Source organism: Salvelinus fontinalis, chromosome 2, assembly GCF_029448725.1.
Source record: "Salvelinus fontinalis isolate EN_2023a chromosome 2, ASM2944872v1, whole genome shotgun sequence".
Classification (NCBI taxonomy): domain Eukaryota; kingdom Metazoa; phylum Chordata; class Actinopteri; order Salmoniformes; family Salmonidae; genus Salvelinus; species Salvelinus fontinalis.
The window spans coordinates 48,158,546-48,186,380 of NC_074666.1; the positions used below are offsets into that span (position 1 = coordinate 48,158,546).

The 27,835-nt window shown below is 43.7% G+C and overlaps 1 protein-coding gene across 2 annotated transcripts in view; it reads right to left on the bottom strand.

Annotated features, from left to right (window-relative positions):
* Positions 1-27,835, bottom strand: part of LOC129820062 (double C2-like domain-containing protein beta) — a 310,308-nt gene that overhangs the window by 238,077 nt on the left and 44,396 nt on the right. For both annotated transcript variants that reach the window (XM_055876894.1, XM_055876902.1), the window contains exons 7-8: positions 15,909-16,007; positions 15,467-15,634 (exon numbers count right to left, since the gene is read on the bottom strand). In XM_055876894.1, the coding sequence (XP_055732869.1) occupies positions 15,467-15,634; positions 15,909-16,007 (267 nt within the window). The remainder of the gene's footprint in view (positions 1-15,466; positions 15,635-15,908; positions 16,008-27,835) is intronic.

A 27,835-nucleotide genomic window follows, 5' to 3' on the forward strand; every position in this document is an offset into this window, starting at 1 on the left:
CTAGCCTATATTGCTAGCTGATATTTCTCTGTAAATTCACAGTTATGCCAAGATAGCAAGTAGTACCAGTATCTGGAATGTGTTTCATGAGACACATGTTCTACAACACCTTGCTAGGAACGTAGCTTGCGACTTGAAGTTTTATCACGTCATGTACATGTTTCCATGGAAATTATATCAACAACTGCAAGTTGAATGCCTGGAATGCTTTTCCAACAGTCTTGAAGGAGTTCCCACATATACTGAGCACTTGTTGGCTGCTTTGCCTTCACTCTGCGGTCAAACTCATTCCAAACCATCTCAATTGGGTTGAGGTCGGGTGATTGTGGAGGCAGGTCATTTGATACAGCACTCCATCACTCTCCTTCTTGGTCAAATAGTCCTTACACACCCTGGAGGTTTGTTGGGTCATTGTCCTGTAGAAAAACAAGTGATAGCGCAAACCAGATGGGATGGCATATCGCTACAGAATGCTGTGGTAGCCATGCTGGTTAAATGTGCTTTGAATTCTAAATAAATCACAGACGGTGTCACCAGCAAAGCAACCCCACATCATTACACTTCCTCCTCCATGCCTACTCTGCGTCTCACAAAGACACGGCGGTTGGAACCAAAAATCAAAAATTTTGTCTCATCAGACCTTATTGTGTGTCCTTTACTAGTGGTTTCTTTGCAGCAATTCGACCATGGAGGTCTGATTCACGTAGTCTCCTCTTAACAGTTGATGTTGAGATGTGTCTGTTACTCTGTGAAGCATTTATTTGGGCTGCAATTTCTGAGGCTGTTAACTCTAATGAACTTATCCTCTGCACCAGAGGTAACTCTGGTTCTTCCTGTCCTGTGGCGGTCCTCATGAGAGCCAGTTTTGTCAAAGCACTTGATGGGTTTTTCAACTGCACTTGAAGAAACTTTCAAGGTTCTTGAAATTTTCCGAATTGACTGACCTTCATGTCTTACAGTAATGATGGACTGTCATTTCCCTTTCCTTATTTGAGCGGTTCTTGCCATAACATGGACTTGGACTTTTACAAAAAAGGGCTATCTTCTGTATACGACCCCTAGCTATAGACCTCCCTCTGCCCTCGATACCATAGGTGAATTGATTGCCCCCCATCTATATTCTGAGCTTGTGCTACTAGGTGACCTAAACTGGGACATGCTTAAAACTTCTTATGGCTGCATAGCCACATCGATTCAACAGAAATACTCATCATAAATGTAGATGATAATACAAGTTATACACATGGAATTATAGATATACCTCTCCTTAATGCAACCGCTGTGTCAGATTTTTTTTTTAATTACGGAAAAAGCAAAGCATGCAATAATCTGTGACGCGGCTCAGAAAAATAATCAAATTAGCCGCCATGTTGGAGTCAACAGAAACCAGAAATTACATGATAAATATTCCCTTACCTTTGATGATCTTCATCAGAATGCACTCCCAGGAATCCTAGTTCCACAATAAATGCTTGATTTGTTCGATAATGTCCGTTATTTATGTCCAAGTAGCTACTTATGTCCAAGTAATATACATATCCAAACGCTCGTGCATTACTTCGGACAAAAACTTCAAAACGTTATATTACAGGTCGAAGAAACATTTCAAACTAAGTATTGAATCAATCATTAGGATGTTTTTATCATAAATCTTCAATAACGTTCCAACCGGAGAATTCCTTTGTGTCTAGATGTGCAACGGAACGCAAGCCGATATCATGTGGAATGTGCGTGAACAGGAAAAGGCTCTCTGCCAGTAATCTGACTCATTCAGCTCTTATTCAGTCCAACAACACAGTAGAAGCCTCATTCAAGTTTCTAAAGACGGTTGACATCTAGTGGAAGCACTAGGAAGTGCAACTTCATTCATATCCCAATGTGAATTCAATAGGGCCTGGGTTGAAAATATACCAACCTCAGATTTCTCACTCCTGTTTGGATTTCTTCTCAGGTTTTTGAACCTACCAGGTACAACTCCAAATCCTTAAACACGGGCACCCTCTTAGATGTCATCCGAACTAACTCGCCCTCCAAATACACCTTTGCTGTTTTCAATCAAGATCTCAGCGATCACTGCCTCATTGCCTGCATCCGTAATGGGTCTGCGACCAAATGACCACCCCTCATCACTGTCAAACGCTCCCTAAAACACTTCTGTGAGCAGGCCTTTCTAATCGACCTGGCCGGGGTATCCTGGAATGACATTGACCTCATCCCGTCAGTAGATGATGCCTGGCTATTCTTTAAAAGTGCCTTCCTCACCATCTTAAATAAGCATGCCCCACTCAATTTAAAAAAAACTAGGAATAGATATAGTCCTTGGTTCACTCCAGACCTGTCTGCCCTTGACCAGCACAAAAACATCCTGTGGCGTTCTGCATTAGCATCGAATAGCCCCTTGATATGCAACTTTTCAGGGAAGTTAGGAACAAATATACACAGGCAGTTCGGAAAGCTAAGGCTAGCTTTTTCAAACAGAAATTTGCATCCTGTAGTACTAACTCAAAAAGGTTCTGGGACACTGTAAAGTCCATGGAGAATAAGAGCACCCCCTCCCAGATGCCCACTGCTCTGAGGCTAGGAAACACTTACCACCGATAAATCCACTATATTTGAGAATTTCAATACGCATTTCTCTACGGCTGGCCATGCTTTCCACCTGGCTTCCCCTACCCCGGTCAACTGCCCTGCACCCTCCAAAGCAACCCGCCAAAGCCCCCACAATTTCTCCTCCGCCCAAATCCAGATAGCTGACGTTCTGAAAGAGCTGCAAAATCTGGACCCCTACAAAACAGCCGGGCTAGACAATCTGGATCCTCTCTTTCTAAAATGATCCTCCGAAATTGTTGCAACCATCATTACCAGCCAATTTAACCTCTCTTTCGTATCGTCTGAGATTCCCAAAGATTGGAAAGCTGCTGCGGTCATCCACCTCTTCAAAGGGGGTGACACTCTAAACCCAAACTGCTAATGACCTATATCTATCCTACCCTGTCTTTCTAAGGCCAAGTTAACAAACAGATTACCGACCATTTCGAATCCCACCGTACCTTCTCCGCTATGCAATCTGGTTTCAGAGCTGGTCATGGGTGCACCTCAGCCACGCTCAAGGTCCTAAACGACATCATAACCGCCATCAATAAGAGACATTACTGTGCAGCCGTATTCATCAACCTGGCCAAGGCCTTCGACTCTGTCAATCACCACATTCTTATTGGCAGACTCGACAGCCTTGGTTTCTCAAATTATTGCCTCGCCTTGTTCACCAACTACTTCTCTGATAGAGTTCAGTGTGTCAAATCGGAGGGCCTGTTGTCCGGACCTCTGGCAGTCTCTATGGGAGTGCCATAGGGTTCAATTCTCAGGCAAACTCTCTTCTCTGTATACATCACTGATGTTGCTCTTGCTGCTGGTGATTCTCTGATCCACCTCTATGCAGACGACAACATTCTGTATACTTCTGGCCCCTCTTTGGACACTGTGTTAACTAATGTCCAACTAACGTCCAGACGAACTCTCCTTCCGTGGCCTCCAACTGCCTTTAAACGCAAGCAAAAACTAAATGCATGCTATTCAATCGATCACAGGCCCACACCTGCTCGCCCGTCCAGCATCACTACTCTGGACGGCTCTGACTTAGAATACGTGGACAACTACCAATACCTAGGTGTCTGGTTAGACTGTAAACTCTCCTTCCAGACTCACATTAAGCATCTCCAATCCAAAATTAAATCTAGAATCGGCTTCCTATATCGCAACAAATGTAACGGGTGACGCTCTCCTCATCCTCAGATGAGGTGAGGAGAGAAGGATCCTCAGACCAAAACGCAGGCTTTGGGAAATAAGCCATCTTTATTAACACAACGATAAAGATGGCAACACGAAACGAAAAAAACACTTGCAAAACTACAAAATAACAAAACGACGTTGACGAGACCTGAACATAAACTTACATAACTAAACATAAACTTACGTACAGGTAACAGACGACATCGAAACGAAAACGAAACAAACAAACGCTACAGTCCTATGTGGTACGAACATAACATACGGACACAGGAGACAATCACCCACAAACAAACAGTGAGAATGCCCTACCTAAATATGACTCTTAAGAGGCAAACGCAAACCACCTGCCTCTAATCAAGAGCCATACCAGGCAAACCGAAACCAACATAGAAACAGATAACATAGAATGCCCACCCAACCTCACGTCCTGACCAACTAACACACAAAAACTAACATAAATAGGTCAGGAACGTGACAGTACCCCCCCCACAAGGTGCGAACTCCGGACGCACCAGCACAAAGTCTAGGGGAGGGTCTGGGTGGGCATCTAACCACGGTGGTGGCTCAGGCTCCGGGCGCGGTTCCCACCCCACCATAATCCATCCTAGCCCCCTCCCTTCAAGAATGTCCACCCTCTTACTTCCCCCACAAAATCCTCCTAATAACATATCTAATAATGACAATACCGGGACAGAGAGATAAACCAAGACAGAGGGATAGATAAGACTATAGAGGTAGATAAAGATAGAGAGGGAGATCAGGATAGAGGGGCAACTCCGGACTGAAAGGCAGCTCCGGACAGAGAGACAGCTCTGGACTGATGGGCAGTTCTGGGTATCTAGCCTTTTCAGGCTGAAGGGCAGCTCATGGCTGACTGACGACTCTCGATGCTCATGGCTGGCTGACGGCTCTCGACGCTCATGGCTGGCTGACGGCTCTCGACGCTCATGGCAGGCTGACGGCTCTCGACGCTCATGGCAGGCTGACGGCTCTCGACGCTCATGGCAGGCTGACGGCTCTCGACGCTCATGGCAGGCTGACGGCTCTCGACGCTCATGGCAGGCTGACGGCTCTCGACGCTCATGGCGCTCTGACGGCTCTGGCTGCTCATGGCTCGCTGGCGGCTCTGGCTGCTCATGGCTCGCTGGCGGCTCTGGCTGCTCATGGCTCGCTGGCGGCTCTGGCAGATCCTGTCTGGTTGGCGGCTCTGGCAGATCCTGTCTGGTTGGCGGCTCTGGCAGATCCTGTCTGGTTGGCGGCTCTGGCAGATCCTGTCTGGTTGGCGGCTCTGGCAGATCCTGTCTGGTTGGCGGCTCTGGCAGATCCTGTCTGGTTGGCGGCTCTGGCAGATCCTGTCTGGTTGGCGGCTCTGGCAGATCCTGTCTGGTTGGCGGCTCTGGCAGATCCTGTCTGGCTGACGGCTCTAGCGGCTCCTGTCTGGCTGACGGCTCTAGCGGCTCCTGTCTGGCAGACGGCTCTGTAGGCTCATGGCAGACGGGCGGCTTTGCAGGCTCATGGCAGACGGGCGGCTTTGCAGGCTCCTGGCAGACGGATGGCTCAGACGGCGCTGGGGAGACGGATGGCTCAGATGGCGCTGGGGAGACGGATGGCTCAGATGGCGCTGGGGAGACGGATGGCTCAGATGGCGCTGGGGAGACGGATGGCTCAGATGGCGCTGGGGAGACGGATGGCTCAGGCCGGATATGGCGCACTGTAGACCTGGTGCGTGGTGCCGGAACTGGAGGCACCGTGCTAATGACAAGCACCTTCCTACTAGTGCGGGGAGCAGGAACAGGGCACACTGTATTCTCAAAGCCTACTCTATCCCTGATGCGTGGTACCGGCACTGGTGACGCCGGGCTGAGGACAAGCACATCAGGATTAGTAGGGGGAGAATATACAGTGTGTACAGGGCTCTGGAGACGCACTGGTAGCTTAGTGCGTGGGGCCGGAACTGGAGGCACCGGGCTAGATACACGCACTACAGGGAGAGTGCGTGGAGGAGGAACAGGGCTCAGGATACGCACTGGTAGCCTAGTGCGTAGTGTATACACTGTAGGTACTAGGCTGGGGCGGGGAGGTGGTGCCGGAAATACCGGACCGTGGAGGCGTACTGGCACTCTTGAGCATTGAGCTTGCCCAACCTTACCTGGTTGAATACTCCCGGTTGCCCGACCAATGCGGGGAGGTGGAATAACCCGCACCGGGCTATGTAGGCGAACCGGGGAAACCATGCGTAAGGCAGGTGCCATGTATGCCGGCCCGAGGAGACGCACTGGAGACCAGACGCGTTGAGCCGGCCTCATGACACCTGGCTCAATACTCAATCTAGCCCTACCAGTGCGGGGAGGTGGAATAACCCGCACTGGGCTATGCACTCGTACAGGAGACACCGTGCGCTCTACTGCGTAACACGGCGCCTGCCCGTACTCCCGCTCTCCACGGTAAGCCTGGGAAGTGGGCGCAGGTCTCCTACCTGCCCTTGGCCCACCACCTCCTAGCCCCCCCCCAAGAAATTTTTGGGAATTACTTACGGGCTTTTTCGGCTTCCGTGCCAGACGCGTTCCCTCATAGCTCCGGTTCCTCTCTCCGGTAGCCTCCGCTCTCCTCAGTGCCTCCAGCTGTTCCCATGGGAGGCGATCTCTACCAGCTAGGATCTCCTCCCAAGTGTAGCAACCCTTTCCATCCAAAACCTCGTCCCATGTCCATTGCTCCTTTCTCTCCTGTCCCTTACTCCGTTTCGTTTTCCCTTGCCGCTTGGTCTTAGCGTGTTGGTGGGTGATTCTGTAACGGGTGACGCTCTCCTCATCCTCAGATGAGGTGAGGAGAGAAGGATCCTCAGACCAAAACGCAGGCTTTGGGAAATAAGCCATCTTTATTAACACAACGATAAAGATGGCAACACGAAACGAAACAAACACTTGCAAAACTACAAAATAACAAAACGACGTTGACGAGACCTGAACATAAACTTACATAACTAAACATAAACTTACGTACAGGTAACAGACGACATCGAAACGAAAACGAAACAAACAAACGCTACAGTCCTATGTGGTACGAACATAACATACGGACACAGGAGACAATCACCCACAAACAAACAGTGAGAATGCCCTACCTAAATATGACTCTTAATTAGAGGCAAACGCAAACCACCTGCCTCTAATCAAGAGCCATACCAGGCAAACCGAAACCAACATAGAAACAGATAACATAGAATGCCCACCCAACCTCACGTCCTGACCAACTAACACACAAAAACTAACATAAATAGGTCAGGAACGTGACAACAAAGCATCCTTCATTCATGCTGCCAAACATACCCTCATAAAACTGACCATCCTACCGATCCTCGACTTCGGTGATGTCATCTATAAAATAGCTTCCAACACTCTACTCAACAAACTGGATGCAGTCTATCACAGTGCCATCCGTTTTGTCACCAAATCCCTATACACTACCCACCATTGCAACCTGTATGCTCTCGTTGGTTGGCTCTTGCTTCATACTCGTCGCCAAACCCACTGGCTCCAGGTCATCTACAAGTCTCTGCTAGGTAAAGCACCGCCTTATCTCAGCTCACTGGTCACCATAGCAGCACCCACCCGTAGGACGCGCTCCAGCAGGTATATCTCACTGGTCACCCCCAAAGTCAATTCCTCCTTTGGTCGTCTTTCCTTCCAGTTCTCTGCTGCCAATGACTGGAACAAACTGCAAAAATCTCTGAAGTTGGAGACTCATATCTCCCTCACTAGCTTTACGCACCAGCTGTCAAACCAGCTCACAGATCACTGTACCTGTACATAGCCCATCTGTAAATAGCCCATCTATCTACCTACCTCATCCCCATACTGTATTTATTTATTTATATTTCTCCTTTGCACCCCAGTATCTCTACTTGCACCTTCATCTTCTGCACATCTACCATTCCAGTGTTTAATTGCTATATGTAATTACTTAACCACTATGGCCTATTTATTGCCTTAACTCCCTTATCTTACCTCATTTGCACTCACTGTATATATACTTTATGTATTCTTTTGTTCTACTGTATTATTGACTGTATGTTTTGTTTATTCCATGTGTAACTCTGTGTTGTTGTATGTGTCGAATTGCTATGCTTTATCTTGGCCAGGTCGCAGTTGCAAATGGGAACTTGTTCTCAACTAGCCTACCTGGTTAAATAAAGGTTAAATAAATAAATAGCTTGTCACAACACAACTGATTCGCTCAAACGCATTAAGACGGAAATAAATTCCAAAAATTAAAAAGGCACACCTGTTAATTTAAATGCATTCCAGGTGACTACCTCATGAAGCTGGTTGAGAAAATACCAAGAGTGCGCAAAGCTGTCATCAAGGCAAACGGTGGCTACTTTGAAGAATCTCAAATGTAAAATATATTTGGATTTGTTTAACACTTTTTTGGTTACTACATGTTTCTATATGTGGTATTTCATAGTTTTGATGTCTCCACTATTATTCTACAATGTAGAAAATCGTAAAAATAAAGAAAAACCCTGGAATGAGTAGGTGTGTCCAAACTTTTAACTGGTACATGTATCAACAACAAAAAAAATCGATGGGGGTGTTTTTATTACAAAGACGAAAAATGTTCTGCTGTAAATAGGCTATCATATTGATTTGCTTATAAAGGCAGTATGCATACACTTTACCTAGCAAATGAAAATAAGTTGTGTGTAGAGTACAACCACAGATAGAACAAGAAGCATACATATCTTCAGCTGTAACAGAACTAGTATGGAATTCTATTCTATTTCTATGGTCTATTCTAATTAGATGGTGACTTAAATAATATATAATCACTCAATAAACATATAGCGAGAAAAATATTCTCTCTTGTTTGGAAGTAATTATATTAATAGAGTGACTAAGTACAGAATAGATTCAGGCCAGTGATGCTGACGCCGTTGCAATTGTCGCGTTCAAAACAACTTGGAACTCAGTACTCTCAGACTTCCGACTTCGGTGCGTTCAAGACATCTTGGGAAAAAACGAGCTCCGACTGGGAAAAATCGTTCTGGATGGTCACCCAACTCGGAATTACAAGTCGGAAACTCTGGCATCTTTCTTGAGCTCCGACTTTATGATCTGAAGATCACTGACGTCATGATTGACCTTGTTTTTTTCAGAGTTCCAAGTTGTCTTACAAGCACCATATGCAATCAGCTGTGTAATGCTACGTTGCTGAATGCTTGCTGACACGTATGTAGCATGTTAGCTAAAAAGATTATCCTTCATTTATTTTTTCCCTAGAAAATACACACACTTTTATGAGAACAGGCATGTTGTTTTAGCCCTAGTGGTAGACGAAGACCCCAAATGCTAGCTAGCGTTAACTAACCTAGTCCTTGATCATAACTCCCAATTCCATTACAGTAAAGGCAGAATGTCGCCAGGGCCTAAGTTATCGAGAACAAGTGTGAACCCAAACAAAATACCTGTTCTCATAAAAGTAGCTAGTTACCTAACTTTTCAATCCGGGTAAGTTATCAATATCATTGTATGGGTTGAAACTAATTGGCTAGCTAGCTAATGTTAGCTAGCCAGTTTGATTTTAAACACATTATCGATAGCAAGCTGGCTAACGTTACATCTTATCAAACCTTATCATCAGTTGCAATGTTAGCTATTCAAATCATCCTCTCTATGACATTAAACATTAGGGAGAGGCTATGTATTTAGCTAGTTACATCACAGTACTACAGTATTACAGCTAGCTAGCTACTAACCACACACCAGTCACAGCCATCATGTCGTACGTTTGTTATATGTAATCCATTCCTCGACAAACTGCTCAATATTGTTGAATGCATTAGAAGTTTGTGCCAACTTTATGGAAGCCCATTTTCACTGTTATGTTGAGTAAGTGTGCGTGTGTTGCAGGTGCAACATGTCCAAAACACATGGCAGCTTTGGGAGGACCACACCTTGTCTCTGGGCAATTGGACATCATTGGCAAAGTGGGCATGTAAGTAATCCATACCCAACCCATCCATACCCTTATTGACGCACTCACTTCCAGATATAATTGGACAAAACTGACTTTATGACCAAAATAATCCTATTTACACTTTGTAGTCAATGTTGACACAATAATTAATGTTCCTGACTCATATCGATGCCACATAAGCAGTTTATAACCAGAGAAGTTGGTTCTATGAGGCAGGTCCCCTTTATTAAAACTCAGTAAACCATTACGGAGTGGCACATGGAATGTGTGACCCGATTCAGGAAACTAGGCATATGTCGCAAGTCACGACTTCACAGGAGAGCCATTTGAACGTAAAAAATATATATTTTTTATCAAAATGTGTTTTTTGGCAGAGATGCCTTCTCGAACATGTGAACTTTCATGTGCCTTAATAACAAACGTTTATGCCATCTGTAAATATGAATAAAGTTGTTACATTTCGAGCCTAGTTGGTTCAGCCAAAGAAAAAAGGAGGAACCTTCCAGCTAGCCATGATTGGCTGAGATAATGAGTGGGCTGGACATGCCGAGAGATGGTTTCAGATTGGTCTGCGGTGTAGCATCTTGTGTCTATAAAATGAGCTGCTCGTTATGCGTAGATAATCCTTTCTACTGCAGTTTCTTCCAAAGATATAACGTTCGCCATGGAGAACTGCAAATATGCTGCTACTGCTCTCAATAACATTGCTGCCCTGAATTTATCAGGCACTATCAACAAAGGTCAGTGGGAAAAAGTTGTGATGGACTACTTTCTGGAGGACGATCGTGCCATGCTGACTCTCTCTGACTCTGAAATGAATCAGACGATGAGGAAATCCCTGATTTAGGTAAAAACATTGTCATTGAAGAAGACATTGTAGTCTTCTGATTGAAGAAATTGACTGAGTTTTGAAATCAGTGGAACACAATGGGCCAAAGAAGCTGTGCAAAGTAAACGGAAACGACACAGGACGTCTTATTTAATAAAATGGGTTGGCTGTGCTGGTTTGTGCTCTGGTATTGTGCTTGGCGGACCATGCACAAGCTCCACCACAGTCTGGACCTTCACTTCCTGATCACAGGCCACACCAAGTTTGCCCCTGACTGGTGCTTCAGCCATATCAAGCAGCGCTTCACTTTTACTCAAGTACGACAATTTAGTACTTTTTCCACCACTGGATGTGGCTGGGGGTTATACCATGTCTTTCACATAATCCATCAATTTAGACAAGTGTGTCTGGGTAAGCGTAATCTAATATAATCTAATATAAAATATTTTTATTTGGACACTTTGTTTACTTGGAATTTTTCCTTATTGTAGGCTACTACTTTTATCACTTTCAGTCTTAATCTTTACTACACTACTCACTGTTTAACACATGGCCTCAAATGTGAATCCTTAAAGAGATGGGTGGGGCTGGTTTAAGAGGGTGTGAACAATGCTGAATGGGTGTAGACAAAGGAGAGCTTTCTCAAAAGTGAGTTTACAAGTTCATCAACTTTCAAAGCAGAATTACTTTCCCATTGTTCCTCAAATGCAGTGCAGGATATACCAGTCTCTACTTTTATCCAATGTAAAAAGAAAAAAAAATTAAAAAAATGTTGCTACATAAGACCGATTTTGAGCCAGTCAGTCACAGATGCACATTTCCTTTTCTAATCAGTTTAACTGAAGGTAATGTTAGAGTAACTCTTAAGGAAAACATCTAAATGCAACTGTCAACACGACTGCCAACATATGTTGTGTTAGAACGGCGAGCGTACACAGGAAAAGCTGAAACTGCTGCAACTGGCAGTGGTGTTTAAGCGTTTCCTCTTCAGTGCCGACTCCCTCCGGTAATCTTTCATTTAGAGAACCTTCGTTGAAACGCCATGGCAGGCTTTCTGCATCAGAGAGTGAGGGGTTACTCCAAAAACGAGTGCACAATGATGAAGTGCGATTATACGACCTCGGTGTAAAGAAGAGAAAAAAAAGAATAGCAGAAAACTTCTGAAAATGTCAAGGTGGATTAGATAAATGAAGTGAGGGAGAGAGGAAGAGAAAGGAGGAGGAGGAGTGAATAATGGTTGGAAGTGTAAGACTGGGGCATGCGGGGGTGCGGAAGGGTTATTCACAGAGACCGACAAACAATTTTCCCTCCCATCAGGCAAATCAATCGAAGACCTACAGCGACTACTGTGAGAGCCTTATGGGTTCTTTTCAATTTCCACTCGAGCTGGCACACAGCTGCACACTGTTACCTTTGTAGTGACACACAGAGAAAGATGCTTGAAAGACTACATCAAAACAAAGCAACATGAACATAAAGATGCAGGTTGTGCGTGGGCTCAAAACTTCATTGAAGGATCGCACAACAAAGCCAACCAATGTGATTTCATATCGTGTAGAGTGAAAATATTGATTGAGTTAAGAAATGTTGATTGGGGTGATATTAGGTTGACATTCTTCCCTTTTTAGTTTGTGTCTTATAATGTCAATCATTAATTCAAGGGAGAACAGTCATCTGTCCTTGGTTGCATTATCTCCAATGCTTGGAGGTACAAATACAGTGGTAAAAAAAATCAAGAAATATATATTTTGTAAAAAAATAACCATAAAGCTCCTTTTGCACCTTCAGTGCCTTGGATTCCAGTAAATATTACTAGTAAACAACACAATGTCTGCTAAATGTCATTAAAAACTACTCAGGTCTAGACAATGCAGGTTGTGTCTGAAAGGGAGTCAAATTAAAATTGACTACATTGAAAGTGTGCTACCATTCAATGTTGTTCATTGACTATAGCTCAGCATTCAACACCATAGTACTCTCCAAGCTCATCATTAAGCTTGAGGCCCTGGGTTCTGAAGCCCACCCTGTGCAAGTGGGTCCTGGACTTCCTGACGGGCCGCCCCCAGGTGGTGAAGTTAGGAAACAACACCTACACTTCGCTGATCCTCAACACTGGGGCCCCACAAGGGTGCGTACTCAGCCCCCTCCTGTACTCTGTTCACTAATGACTGCGTGGCCTAGCACGCATCCAACTCAATCATCAAGTTTGCAGACGACACAACAGTAGTAGGCTTGATTACCAACAATGACGAGACAGCCTACAGGGAGGAGGTGAGGGCTATGGGAGTGTGGCGCCAGGAAAATAACCTCTCACTCAACGTCAACAAAACAAAGGAGGTGATCGTGGACTTCAGGAAACAGCAGAGGGAGCACCCCTCTATCCACATCGATGGGACAGCAGTGGAGAAGGTGGAAAGTTAAATTCCTCGGCGTACACATCACTGACAAACTGAAATGGTCCACCCACACAGACAGTGTGGTGAACAAGGGCCACAGCGCCTCTTCAACCTCAGGAAGCTGAAGAAATTTGGCTTGTCATCTAAAACCCTCACAAACCTTTACAGATGCACAACTGAGAGAATCCTCTCGGACTGTAACACCCCACGCATCACCGGGGGCAAACTATCTGCCCTCCAGGACACCTACAGCATCCGATGTCACAGGAAGGCCAAAAATATCATCAAGGCTAACAACCACCCGAGCCACTGCCTGTTCATCCCGCTATCATCCAGAAGGCGAGGTCAGTACAGGTGCATCAAAGCTGGGACCGAGAGACTTCTATCTCAAGGCCATCAGACTGTTAAATAGCCATCACTAGCACAGCACTAGCACAGCCACTAATAAATTGAACACTAGTCACTTTAATAATGTCACTTAAATAATGTTTACATGTCTTGCATTACTCATATGTATATACTGTATTACATTGCTCTGACATTGCTCGTCCATATATTAAATATTCTAAATTCCATTCCTTACTTAGATTTGTGTGTATTGGGTATATGTTGTGACATTGTTAGATATTGCTGCACTGTCAGAACTAGAACCACAAGCATTTCGCTACACCCGCAGTAAGATCTGCTAAACACGTGTATGTGACCAATAAAATCTGATTTGATTTGAGCGTCTGAAATAGAAAAAAAAATAATAATCACAAAATCCATCCTAAAACCAAGATCTAATGGGAAATCTGATTAAAAAAACTCCAATATAATAACACACAAATAACGGGTGTTATTTAAGCTTGGTTGAACACGAACACATATTAAATGGGGCTGCTGCGTTATAAACAGGCACATAAGAGTCAAATGAAGAAATTGTGGAATTGACTAATTGCTCTGACTAATCCATAAGTGGCTTGAAACAGGACGATATTGAGTGAAAACAAATCAGTGACTGTGGGAGACCCGGAAACTTGCATAGGGATAAACCCCATTATGTTCTGATTGACTGCTCATCACTTGCAGGCGGCAAAAATCAATACCCGACAAATAGAAATCCGTTCTCCAGCTTCCCTGGAGGACATCCATGCAGTGGCGCATTCAACAGTCCACATTGTAATAAATAAAATCTGTATTGTTCATGAATTACAGCGGCAGGGTATTAGGGGAAGAAGTAGATAAGAAAGTGAGAAAATCTGTGGACCATTATCCTTGCAGTCTATCCCCAACTATTTGGCAGAGATGTATTTGTGTCCTTTTAAATTTAGTGGGAAAGGGAAAGGGGGATAGTGGTGCAGAGGCAGTCGTTTCGCTAGTTGGCTAACGGCTTCTGTAGTAAATGCAAATGAAGTCATTATCCTGAAAAGTCAGCCGACACATTTATGGCATCGGACAGTGGTAGCTGGCGTTGGTGATGCAGTATGTCCTATGTTTAAGGATGTAAACGTATACAGGAAAAAGGGCAGATTAAAGAGGAGTGCGTGAAATGTGACAAATGGTTTTCTTTGTAGGAATGCATAAAGGCCCAAAAATGTTGGGAAGGGTGTTTATTTTTTATTTTCAAGTGTTTCAAGTGAGCACTTGAAAAATTGTTGTTATCTTTAAAAAAAAACAGCTGGCACTGGGCTGCTCAAATTGGTGATACAGGCAAACTGCCACCTGACACATTCGCTGTACAAATGAGGTCTAATTGGGCTCGAGTTGTACCAGCGAGCGTTCTGCCTCTGGAGGGCAGGGGTAGCAGTTGGGGCACAGAGGAAACATGGGCACCCCATAGTGGCACTACACCGCACCCACTGGCAGAAACAGAAACAGGTAGGGGGGTCTTGTTGGAGCAAGAAACCCTGAGGACTGGGTTTCCTTCCTGGGGTAGAAAACAGGAGCTTTACTCAGTTTGCCAGTGGGCTGAGGGGGTCCAGTTCAGTAAAGATTCGTGTTCAGGTTTCTTCTTGTCTGATGTAAGCCCACTTGGCTGGGAAGCTGCTCAGCACCATCAGCATCTAAGGATGTTCATGAGCTCAGCGTCTTAGTAGGTGTGCACATATCTCTTCTGCATTTAGAAATATTAATGTTGGGAATGCAACACGGGGGAGGAGAGAGAAAACAGGTGGCCCTCTTGGCATCTGTCCCAAATTGCTCAAATCTATCCAGTACTGCCAGGTGCACTGAAATGAGTCAACGAGAACAGAGGGGAAGGACGTGGTTTGATGGATTACAGCCCACCCCGGGTATGGATAGATGTAGTAATATAATATGGCCATTTGACAGGGACTTTTATCCAAGGCGACATTGACAGTCACACATATTTGGCTAATGCAGGATGTAAATCCACAACCCTGATGTTGCCAGCATCATGCTCTGTCTAACACACTGAGCCACTGAAGCCACATAGACAATGTCAAGTTCTAGATGTGCATATGGGCGTACTCACTAGGGGAGGGCTGGCTGTGGTCTGTGTTGTAGTCCTCAGGGGGGGCTGCTAGGGGGGCGGTGCTGTGGGGAGGCTCGCTGGCTAGGCTGGAGCGGCTCTCTGACAGCAGGCTGCCATGTGAGCACCATCCCAGCCCTGTGCGGGTCCCGATCGGCCCCCCATTGAACACTGTGGACAAACACACAGGGCCAAGGGGTCAAAGGCACAGTCTCGAAGATCTCCTGTTATTCAATAGTTTTGCTGTTCATTTTGATTCCTATACCCATTGATTCTTCAAGAATATAGCTGATAAAAGGCTTATACGCTTAGTACTGTCTTACCGCCATATTATCTCAAAATCAAATGTTGTATTACTCCATTGTTTATATTTGTGTTGCCATATGCATGGCAGGGTCAGGCTGTTGAAATTACAGAGAGAAGGTATACTTCCAGAGGGATGTACCTGAGTCGGTGCGCTGCTTGCCCTCATGCAGACTGTGGTTGGACACCTTGCTATCCACGCTGCCCTCACTGTGGTCCGACTCGCTGCCACTAGACACCACTGCAGACAGACAGACGGACAAGCAAGACAAGAGGAAACGTCAATAGGGGATTATAGCAGTAGGGCTGTGGCGGTCACAACATTTTGTCAGCTGGTGATTGTCAAGAAAATAAATGCAGGTCTCACGGTAATTGACCGTTAATTAACATAAACCCATTTAGCATCTGCTGGCTTCCAGACATAGCCCACAAGCCACTGATGCAGACCTTTGGAACATCTACATTTTAAAAAGTCTCATAAATCCATATAATATAGCCTACACCTTCACAATAAATCCATTATAAATCCAGCCACCCTAGTCATAGACTGTTCTCTCTGCTACTGCACGGCAATCGGTACCGGAGCGCCAAGTCTAGGTCCAAAAGGCTTAACAGCTTCTACCCCCCAAGCCATAAGACTCCTGAACAGCTAATCAAAGGGATACCCAGACTCCTCTTTTACACTGCTGCTACTCTCTGTTTATTATCTATGCATGGTCACTTTAACTCTACCTACATGTACATATTAACTCAAGTACCTCGACAAACCTGTGCACCCACACATTGACTCTGTACCGGTACACCCTGTATATAGCCTCACTATTGTTATTTTACTGCTGCTGTTTAAATATTTGTTACTCATATTTTTTATTTGACTTATCTATTTTTACTTAACATGTTTTTCTTAACTTCATAAAGCATTGTTGGTTAAGGGCTTGTAAGTAAGCATTTCACTGTAAGGTCTACATTATTTATTTTAGACAGGTCTAAACAAACATGATATGAAGAAAATGTAGCCTACTTCAGAAGAAAAGAATAGCCTATTCTGAGTTGTCCTTATCTTAGGCCCTAATCTGGCTACACAACATGGCTGTGGGCTACACTAGCTCATTTAGCAGACACGATTTACTTATAATTCCTGTGGCATTACTTTATATCGTTTAATACTAAGAATAATACAATTGAATATACGAAGAATCGGCACCTCCTGGCGTATTCCATAAGAGAATAGTTTATAGAAAACTGATGGGATCCCCCTCTTAAATAGAAGCCATAAAAACTCAGTTTTCTCACGCAATGGCATAGCTTATTGAAATGTTATGCAACATGAGCTTATAGGAACACTTATTTCATTCCATGCATCGACCAGCTATGAGGAGCTGGCTCTCTCTGCGCAACTGATGATCCTACTCTGCTCAAACTGAATGCCAGGGCTCTCATGAAGTGTCTCCCATTGCATTTGCATTGACGTCAGAGGGATTAGAGGGAAAATAGAATGCTGATAAGGAGGCCATTAGCAAGTTTGCTACGCTACCAATGACCATCAGAGCGCAGTTTTGGAGAAGCGTAGTTAGCGTGACAAAAAGGTCACGTGGAATTTGACTGCGGTCATGACTAGTGGCTGCTGGTGTGGCGGTAATACAGTCACTGTAACAGCCCTAGACCGGGAGACCGGCGCCGGTCTGCCTTCCTATTTTCCGCTGCCCAACTGCTGTGGTTTCAATCAGGTAGGAAGGCTGGCAATGCAGGGACTGAGTGTGTGCTATACGCCATCCTTTCTCTCTTCCTCTCTCCACATACGCACACGCAGTCTAATTCACTTATACACACACACGCTTTCTTATTGACTCGCATATACACAGATGCGCATACACACACACACACACACGCTGTTATGCGTGTCTGTAACACGGATACACACACACACACACCCCCTCTCTCACTCCTTTCTCATGGGCCCTGTGAAATACCACCCAGCTCTTCAATCTGGCCTGATGAATAGGGCCAAGGGAGCAGACTTCTGTCTCATTGTCCCTCCTGCACCAGACCGAACTCTGTCAGCCCCACAGGCAGATTAATTTACAGTTTTTATATATTCTTAGGGATTGAAAGTTTTGTTAGGTTTAAGCTCTTAGTGTATGAGAAGTGTAATTATCTAGTGGACTGTAGGAATGTGTACTCCACATAACTCAAGGCCTCTCCTGATAAGAAGATCTGTGAAAGGTACGGAGGAGTACAAAGGTTCTGGACTCAAGCTGGGACACAATACCTCCAACATGAGGAACCAACTCAGTTCCTTCATCCTAGACATGGAAGGGGGCATGATCGGAAAGGGGGGGGGGGGGGGGGGGGCTAGTAGGAAGTTAGGAAATATATGTGCTTGTGATCTGTATGGGGCTTTTGCAGCTGCAACACCTAGTGTGGTGAATACATTTAGTCTGAGCATTTCTCTTGAGTCCGTCTGGATTACTGTCCCAGAAATTAGAACCTAACACAGTACATCTTGCTGCTCGACAGGAATTCTCTGAGGACACCATATGTACAATTTCCTTCCGTTGTGCCCTGTGAACAAGGAACGTAACCCCAAAACGATGTCCAGGGGAGCTGCACATTCACCCAAACAACACAGAGCTGCACAGCAAAAGGCTGAAAGGAAAAAAGGAGTGCCTCTGGCTGGTAAAGTGGGTAACACTGCAGCATATATTGAGTACAGGTTAGCGTGCCCATTGCTCTAATCCCACTGTTCTAACCTGTATGTCTCATTCAACCCTAATCTCTCCTCCCATTAACAATTGTCTGTCTATAACAATAACATCTGAAAATACATCTGGGATTCCACTGTCCTTTAAAAAGGAAAATGAAAAAAGGGAAAGCAGTGGTATTTTGCAATCTCGCGACATGTTGATTTTGGCATAATGTTCCTCCCATCTCATTAAACAACCAATCGACAGGGGCGGAAAACAAACTAAATGAAGAGTAATGGCTTCCAGAGAGAGATCTTTCATTTCAATTGATCTTGTTCATTTCAAATATGACTCATGCCTCTGAACAACTCATTTGAAGCACAACTCATGGGCAAGGAACATCCATCTGCATTTTTCAATATTTATCATCATCTTCAAAGTGTGATGTTAAAATGGGTTTCGGTGTAAGAAAGCACACAGTGTGAATTTATCCAGTGTTAATCCTGAATAACAGATTGTATGCCTCCCTTTTTAGTTGACAAATGGTGTACTTAGTATTCAGGCCCACCACTTAGTGAGAGAGCTTCATCCTGTTAGTGGGAAAGGAGTAGATTGTCACCCAAGTGAATGAAAGCACATTTTATTGATGATAATAATGTGAGCAATGGTATGCAACGCCATTGACCTAAAACATTTGTTACTGTTAAAAGACAAAGGCAAGGAGAGTGGACAGTTTTGCGATTCAAATCAAATATAATATATTGTCACGTACACAGTTTACGCAGGCGTAAAAGGTACAGCAAAATACATGTGTGCTAGCTCCCTCCACATTGCAGTATAATAATCAATAATAAAAAGAGTAAAATCAAAAAATAGCAAGTAATAGAAGACGTAGAAGATGTAGAATGCACAGTAATAGAAGATGTATAATGCACAGTAATAGAAGATGTAGAATGCATAGTAATAGCCTGATATGTACACAATAGGCTAATTAATGTGCTAAGTCAAGTATGAAGTAAGTAGTGTCTTGGTTTGCGCAGTTGAATATAATATTTAAAAAAAATAGTGTTGACTGTGTGTGTGTGTGTGTGTGTGTGTGTGTGTGTGTGTGTGTGTGTGTGTGTGTGTGTGTGTGTGTGTGCGCAGGCTAAGGGTTGGAGAGTCAGTGCAAATAGATCAGCAATCAGATAAAAGAAGAATGGATGTGGGACAGGTTCACTTTACCTGATTAAAGATAGTACAGTACACTTTTTTTGAAAACAGCACAACACAGTACAATACTGTTCAAAATACACATTCAATGGGATCCCCCTCGACAGAAAACAGAGGGAATTTCCCATTAAAATTATTGACTGAAATGAGTTCCAAAGGTATTGTCCAGAGACAGAGCAATCCTAGCTCTCCCTCCATGTCAACCCCGAACGCACTCATCCTAAAATAACCACCCATTGCCTTCTATGAACCCATCAATTGCGGGGCATTATCACCATTACTCGCTAAGAACTGCCAAATACATAATTTTAGGCACACTAATGAAACCCATTTTTGGGATTTACATAAATTATCTCTGATTAACCCGTGAACATTAATTCAAATTAGCTCGGGGCACGTCACTGTGGAGGTCAAAGAACTGATAGATGGTCGGAGCCAACCGAAATCTAACCCCAGAAAAATGTCAATATTTCCTATGAAGTGCACTACATGGGGAATAGGGCGCTATTTGGGACGCTAGCAGAGGGACACCCTTCATCTAGATGGGTAGGGCGAGGTCCGATTCCAAACAACACAGGTCAATGTTGTTATGAATAATTAGTGAGATGCTATTTTGGACATGTTTGTTGTTTGGTTAGTAAAAGGACTAGTTTTGTGCCTCGTACCAACAACAAAAAAGCTGATTAATATATGCACACACGCAATCATGCACAAACACACACACACACACAACTAATACAAAAATACACCCACCCAAACAAGTAAAACAAACCCGTCCTCCAAAAACAAATCCGCTGTATTCGAAAAAAGTGTTATAACCTGGTCAATATTTTATTGAGCCGAGCCAGTCGTTAGACAGTGAATCATCTCCCTATCTTTAGAGCCCAGTTTCTCTCCATGTTGTGCAACAGCCACAAGGCCCGGTCTAAAGCTGTAAATAGTACTGTGGCCAGACCAGTGTGTGTCCTGGTGCTCTCAGGGCTCAATCTCACACTTCCCTGATGAGAGCACTTCATGACTCTGTCTAGGTAGGTAGAGATACAAAACAAGGCTGGAATTGGTTTTGAGCGCCACTCATTTGGGTAATTTCGAGCCGTGTTACAGATGCACTAGAGAAGTGTACAGGTACATTCTTAGAAAAAAGTGTTAAACCTGGAACCAAAAAGGGTTCTTCAAAGGGTTCTCCTATGGGGACAGTAAAATAACCCATTTATTTCTAAGAGTGTAGCTGCATGGTAATCACTACTATACATGTGGAAGTCACATTTATATTGAGTCTCAATATACTGAGTCTTATTATATTGAGACTTTATACTGTAGTTCATAAAATAGTACGGTGTTCACTCCAATCACTCCAGAACAGGATTTAAGGCTACATTTTTCTAGTGCAACACAATTGTGCCAAGTGCAAAATATTATAATCTTGCAATGTGACTTATTTTTAGACTTTTCTCCAACAATGTGTGATTAAATTCTAAATACATGAGCATAAATAGTTTCCTGTATTTCCTAATTATTAGTTTATAATGCACATTGCTGGAGCAAAGTCTCAAATTAAATCACACTGAAAGATTATATTTTTGCAGTGTACACCATTATTTTGCTCTATGAAAATGTCACCCTTATAGTACTACACCCCTGAAAAGTCCCCATGTTACCGTCCACTGACGCAGTGCGGTGTCACGTTGCATGCTTCCTTAGCTCCTAAGAACTGTACTCAGATCAGCTTTTACACCTGCTGGAGTCTCACAGTGTCAAGATTGCGTTATGCACTACCCCTCCCCCGCCTCGGCTACACAGTATCAGCTCACCTGCGCCGAGGCGGTGGGCCGTGGTTCATGGGGTTCACAGCCGCAGCTGCTGGCACCATCTGATCCCCCCTACGCTCCTGCTGGGACCACAATGGCGTACCATGACTCAGCCTGGCCTATTGGAAAGCACATGTGAAGTGGGCCCTATAGGCGAGCCTATAGCTTATGCTATGTGATGTAATGTCATCAGTGGCTGTCGGTGCAACACAGCCTACATTGTTGTCACCATATTAGCTAAACTCAATATAGCTACTACAACTAAAGCGTTAGTAAACCCACAATCCAAGTAGTGTACAGCACGTAGTTTAGCAGTTACACCGGTGGCAATACTTTTATAAAACCAAAAGCTTACCTCGACTTGGAAGAGTTGGAGTGGTGAAGAGCCTTAGCCAGCGAGCTAACATAACTAGCATTCCTCTCTGAGTCAAATTGTTGAGTAGTCTAAAATTGGCTGCATTAACACGTAAAAAAAAAAAATGTAACGTTAAAAAGCCATCAGTATTTTTCAGTGACAACACATTTGTGATAGTCTTACGTTTACACACAGGTATTAGGAGATAGCTAATTAGCACAGGAAGTCGACTCTGTCTTGCATCTGTTTTCCGTAACATGCACTGTAACATAGCCATGTGGGAACACTAATACTATAAAGGTGTATATCAATTTAACCTTTTTATCATTATTTCTCACTGATATGAAAGATAAGGTCCGTACGCTTCCGAAACCATAGCATAAGCTATGCGTGTTAATGTTCAGACCGAGAGTCGGGGCTCTTAACTGTCACGCTCTCCCTTCCTGGCGCTCGAGGGCGCCAGGCTGCCCAGCATTACGCACGCCTGCTTCCCTTGTCACGCGCATTAGCGATTCATTGGACTCAATCACCGGTGTTATTACCTCCCCTATATCTGTCTGTTCCCCAGCTCTGTTCCCTGCTTCAGCATTAATTCCCGTGCCGTTGTGTTACCCGCTTCTGATGCTGTTCCTGTCCTGTTCCATGTCTGTGCAAAATGAAATGTTCACTCTCCGTACCTGCTTCTCTACTCCAGCGTTGGTTCTTACACTTAACAAAACTCCCCCGTACAGAAGAAGCCTTCGTCCAATGACTCTTAGGTGAAATGTAATGGAACTGAGAGTCATGATCAAGGGCTTGCTGTAGCTTATGCTTTCAGTACTAGATTCATTCGCTGATCCTTTGATTGGATGGACAACATGTCAGTTCATGCTGCAAGAGCTCTGATAGGTTGGAGGACGTCCTCCAACCTGATGTCATCATAATTACTGTGCAAGTTTATGGAAGGGGGTAAGAACCATGCACCTCCTAGGTTTTATATTGAAGTCAATGTACCCAGAGGAGGACTACACCATGGTGCTACCCTACAGCTTGCTGTTGAGGCTACTGTAGACTTTCATAGCACAACAGTGTGTTTTAATCAGTTATTTGGTGACGAGAATATATTTAATATCGTTTTTTCTAAAAAAGGATCACTTTTCAAATGTTTAACAATTTTTTTTTTATTCTGAAATTCACTGAGTGGGATGGTCCTCCCCAGTGCTTGACTTGAACTGAAATAGGTGTCGGTACTCATTTTGGGTGCCGGTATTGTACATGTTTAGGTGCAGGAGCTCCATATTACTTTGATCTAATATTGTATAAGAGGAACAGGACATCAAGCAGTAGGACATTGGAGGTGCCGGTCCTTAGCTCCGGTAGGCTCCTGCCCAAGTCAAGCACTAGTCCTCCCCTTCCTCCTCTGAGGAACCTCCACTGAATGTCATGGTATGTGTGTGTGTGTGTTAGGGTGGGTGTTGATTGTCTTCTCAAGTGCAGATGTAAAGCAAGAGGTGATGGTTTGGGAACCTATTTTATCTGTCATTTGAAATAACAGTAGACAGTATATAAATACAGTCTGAAACACTGGGTGTATGGTTTATATTCTAATGATTATAATTACATGTGTGACTCCACAGACGGCTGTATGAAAGGGTATGTTTCAGTGCAAGTCCATCCCTTTAATGACCATGACAGTAGAGCTGATAATATAAATCTATTGGTGTCCAGGGAGTCTTTATGGAAATCCCCTTAAACATCCCACAGGCCCACACACTGACAGGTAGATGTGTAGTGAACTATACATTAAGGAGACACACACAGTTGATGTGTATCGAACTATACAGCATATGCACAAATGCACACACACGGTACTGTCATTGTGTACTGAGCTATGCAGCAGACACACAGACAACACACACCTCTGCACTGAACTACTTAATTGAATCGTGAATAAAAGACGGTTGGGTTTTATCCGCGTCACACCCAATTTAATATAAATCTTTCTTTTGTGCAGTGTTTTATTTGCAAGGGTTAGGCAAATTGCAACCAGCTGCCTAGTATTTCAGGTAGTATTTCATATTAACGTTATCTTTAATAAGGGACCAATAACGCAGTGGGTTCCCGACAACCATTGTAGGCCACATTTTCTTGCTCTTTCAAGATGCTGTCATAAATATGATGCAGTTTAAGAAATGGACTGAGGGGCTTCACTTCTCACTGTCAGTTTGGGGCCAGTGAACATACATGTATGCAACGCTTTGAAAACATGGATTTAATGTCGGAAAGCAGGCCCCAGACATATACAGCATAAATGCCACGCCAAAACACGTGGCCCTTCAAGCTTATAGAATGTTGAAATCTAAAATGGCACAAACTGTTTACCAAAAACAGGGTGATATCAACTAAGCTCAGCCTCCTATATCTCAGACATACGGATTTAGCGCGGGATTCAATAAATACACAGCTCCAGTTACAGCATTGTGATAGGAAATAAACTGGAGAGACACTAACATATTTATTGAGGAAAATGCAGCGACAAGTGCTTTTAGAATGGCTCAGGAGCATGGTCAGATACAAATCACATCTGTGGCCTCGCAATAAAGGCTGTTTGTTCATTTCCCAGGTGAGTCATAGCAAATATGTGATATAGCGGTGCTCCGAGGCCCCCAGCTAGCCATTCAGCATCACACAGATAACGAGCGTGGCCCTGAGAACCACCATAGAGAACATAGATGGGGCCTTAGAAAGTGAGTCCTACATTCTAAGGCAATGATACTTTCAGTGAACATGACAACGGTTGACCTTGTGGGTTATAAAGCTGTGAGGGTAAGTGTCCACGTTCACTGTTAACGTTTTATCAAACTTGTAAGGTGCATCCAAAGCACGACTGCAAATAATATATAGGATTTGTTATAGCTCCACAGAGACAATAGATTGATGATGATGCATCTCCCTGTTATCATTGTCATGTTGTCAGATTTGACAATTTTACTGAAGATGAATGGCAACAAACACTAACTGGGAGGGACAAGGCAAAATTGAGAAAATGGATTCACCTTCTGTTGTATAGGGAGGAGATATTGGACTTGAAGCTGCCCACACACGTTAGAACAAACATTTCTAAACCTTGTTTCTCTAAAAGAGCTTCAGTCTTCCATGGGAACTGTCCAATTAAGATAAGAGGCCGACAAAACAGGAGACTTTGAAAACATGGGTCTGCGTTTGTTCAGGCTCCCGTCACAAAGTTCCTTTGGATGCATTTGGAGAGAAAAAAAACAACATTTGAGGATAAAGCAATAAAAGGAGGAGTTGGCGAGAAGTGCACAATACGTCTTATCTCCAAGTTTCAGGTATCTAATGCTTGTTACTTTCAACATATGTACAGGTACCATCAGACATAAATGTCATGTTTGTGTCGATTTGAATAATGAACGCTATAGGTTAGAAATGTCTGAAAATGAACCAATGCGTCAACCTTGCAATGTGGCACAACCACAATGTTTTGCCTTACAATATGAATTGGACTAAAATGTGTCACATAATATTTATATGAAGCATTGGAATAAGGAGATGTTTTTCACCATTTTCAATTACAATTCATGCTTAGCGCTACCAATCAAGTACACTCCAGCTGTCCTTGTCATGCGCGCTCCTCTTCACAAGTGGAAAACTCAACACATTTCCATGGATTGACACAAGGTAACTGACTCCCAGAATCCTAAATATATATATGTGTAACCACTAACCTGTTGAGTAGAGCTTATGTGAGAAGCTGACCCATCAAGTCGATTGATTAAGGCATAATGATGTCATATGTCATTTTTAAACATTCATTCACTTGGTTGATATTTTGCTAACATTATAAAGTAACTAGAGACAACGGCCTGTGTTTAACCTCTTAATTTTTTTTTATTACAGGTCAGTTAACATTGCGTTATTTTCGTCCCAACCGTCTCTCCTGTAATTTCTCCCGGGCTAACACCCAAGATTAGCTAGCATGAAACCTATGCTGTCCTTTAGTCAGTTACGAGATGGGTTACGAAAATGACATACACTACATGACCAAAAGTATGTGGACATTTCAAAATCATGGGTATTAATATGGAGTTGGTCCCCCCCCTTTGCTGCTTTAACAACCTCCACTCTTCTGTGAAGGGTTTCCACCAGATGTTGGAACATTGCTGCGGGGACTTGCTTTCATTCTGCCACAAAATCATTTGTGAGGTCGGGCACTGATGTTGGGCGAAAGGCCTGGTTCGCACTCAGCCTTCCAATTAATCCCAAAGGTGTTCGATGGGGTTGAGGTCAGGGCTCTGTGCAAGCCAGTCAAGTTCTTCCCCCCCGGTTTTGACAAACCAGTTCTGTATGGACCTCGCTTTGTGCACAGGGGCATTGTCATGCTGAAACAGAAAATGGCCTTCCCCAAACTGTTGCCATAAAGTTGAAAGCACAGAATCATATTGAATGTAATCGTATGCTGTAGCTTTAAGATTTCCCTTCACTGGAACTAAGGGTCCTAGCCCGAACGATGAAAAACAGCAAAATCCCATTATTTCTCCTCCACCAAACTTTACAATTGGCACTATGCATTCAGGGAGGTAGCGTTCTCAGCCAAACCAAGATTAGTCCGTCGGATTGACAGATGATGAAACGTGATTTATCACTCGAGAGAACATACTCCCGACAAACAATTATTGTGCTGACGTTTCTTCCACAGGCAGTTTGGAACTCGGTAGTGAGTGTTGCAACCGAGGACAGATGATTTTTATGCACTAAGCGCTTCAGCACTCGGCAGTCCAATTCTGTGAGATTGTGTGGCCTATCACCTCCGAGACGTTTCCGCTTCACCATAACAGCACTCACAGTTGACCGGTCCAGCTCTAGCAGGGCAGAAATTTAACAAAACTGACTTGTTGGAAAGGTGGCATCCTATGACAGTCACTGAGCGCTTCAGTTAGGCCATTCTACTGCCAATGTTTGAAGATTGCATGGCGGTGTGCTCGATTTTATAGACCTGTCAGTAATGGGTGTGGCTGAAATAGCGAAATCCACTCATTTGAAGGGGTGTACAAATACAGTACCAGTCAAAATTTGACACACCTACTCATTCAAGGGTTTTTCTTTTTTTTTTTACTATTTTCTACATTGTAGAATAAATGCGTCAAGTGCAGTGTCTAGTTGCTCCTCATTACACACCACAGACCAGCAAATATTCTTTACATCATCAATATGAATCACTACAAAACTTATTGTCTGACCTCTTATACACTATATTAGGCCCAGTCTTTGGAACTTTATATGGCTATTATATTGTGATCACTACATCCTATGGATTTGGATACTGATTTAAAGCAAATATCTGCAGCGTTAGTAAAAATGTGATCAACACATGTTTATGACTTAATTCCTGTGCTGTTTGTAACTACCCTGGTAGATTGACTGACAACGTGATCCAGGTTGCGGGCACAGGTTACAGTTTTTTCCAGAGTGTGCAGCTTGATGATAGCCAGTCAATATTTAAAATCACCCAGAAAATATACCTCTCTGTTGATATCACATTCATTATCAAGCATTTCACCCATATTATCCAAATACTGACTGTTAGCACTTGGTGGTCTATAGCAGCTTCCCACAAGAATGGGCTTTAGGTGAGGCAGATGAACCCGTAGCCATATTACTTCAACAGTATTTAACATTAGATCGTCTCTGAGTTTTACAGGAATGTGGTTCTGAATATAGACCGCAACACCGCCTCCGTTGGAATTTCTGTATCAAAGGTATTATCTAAGTGAATTTCAGAGATAGTCAGAATATGAATGTCATCGGTTACAAGCAAGTTATTGACTTCATGGACCTTGTTTCTTAGGCTACAAATGTCATGTTGTTTCTGGGTTGTTTGGTTGTTTTTTATGTTTTACTGAGAAGCTTATCAGAGGTAGATTTATTCATGTCATTTACATTGGAGCTGATGAATGCAAGGTGAGCTGCATAAAGTGGTCTTCCTAATATAGCACACCGCCTCAGTGCTAAC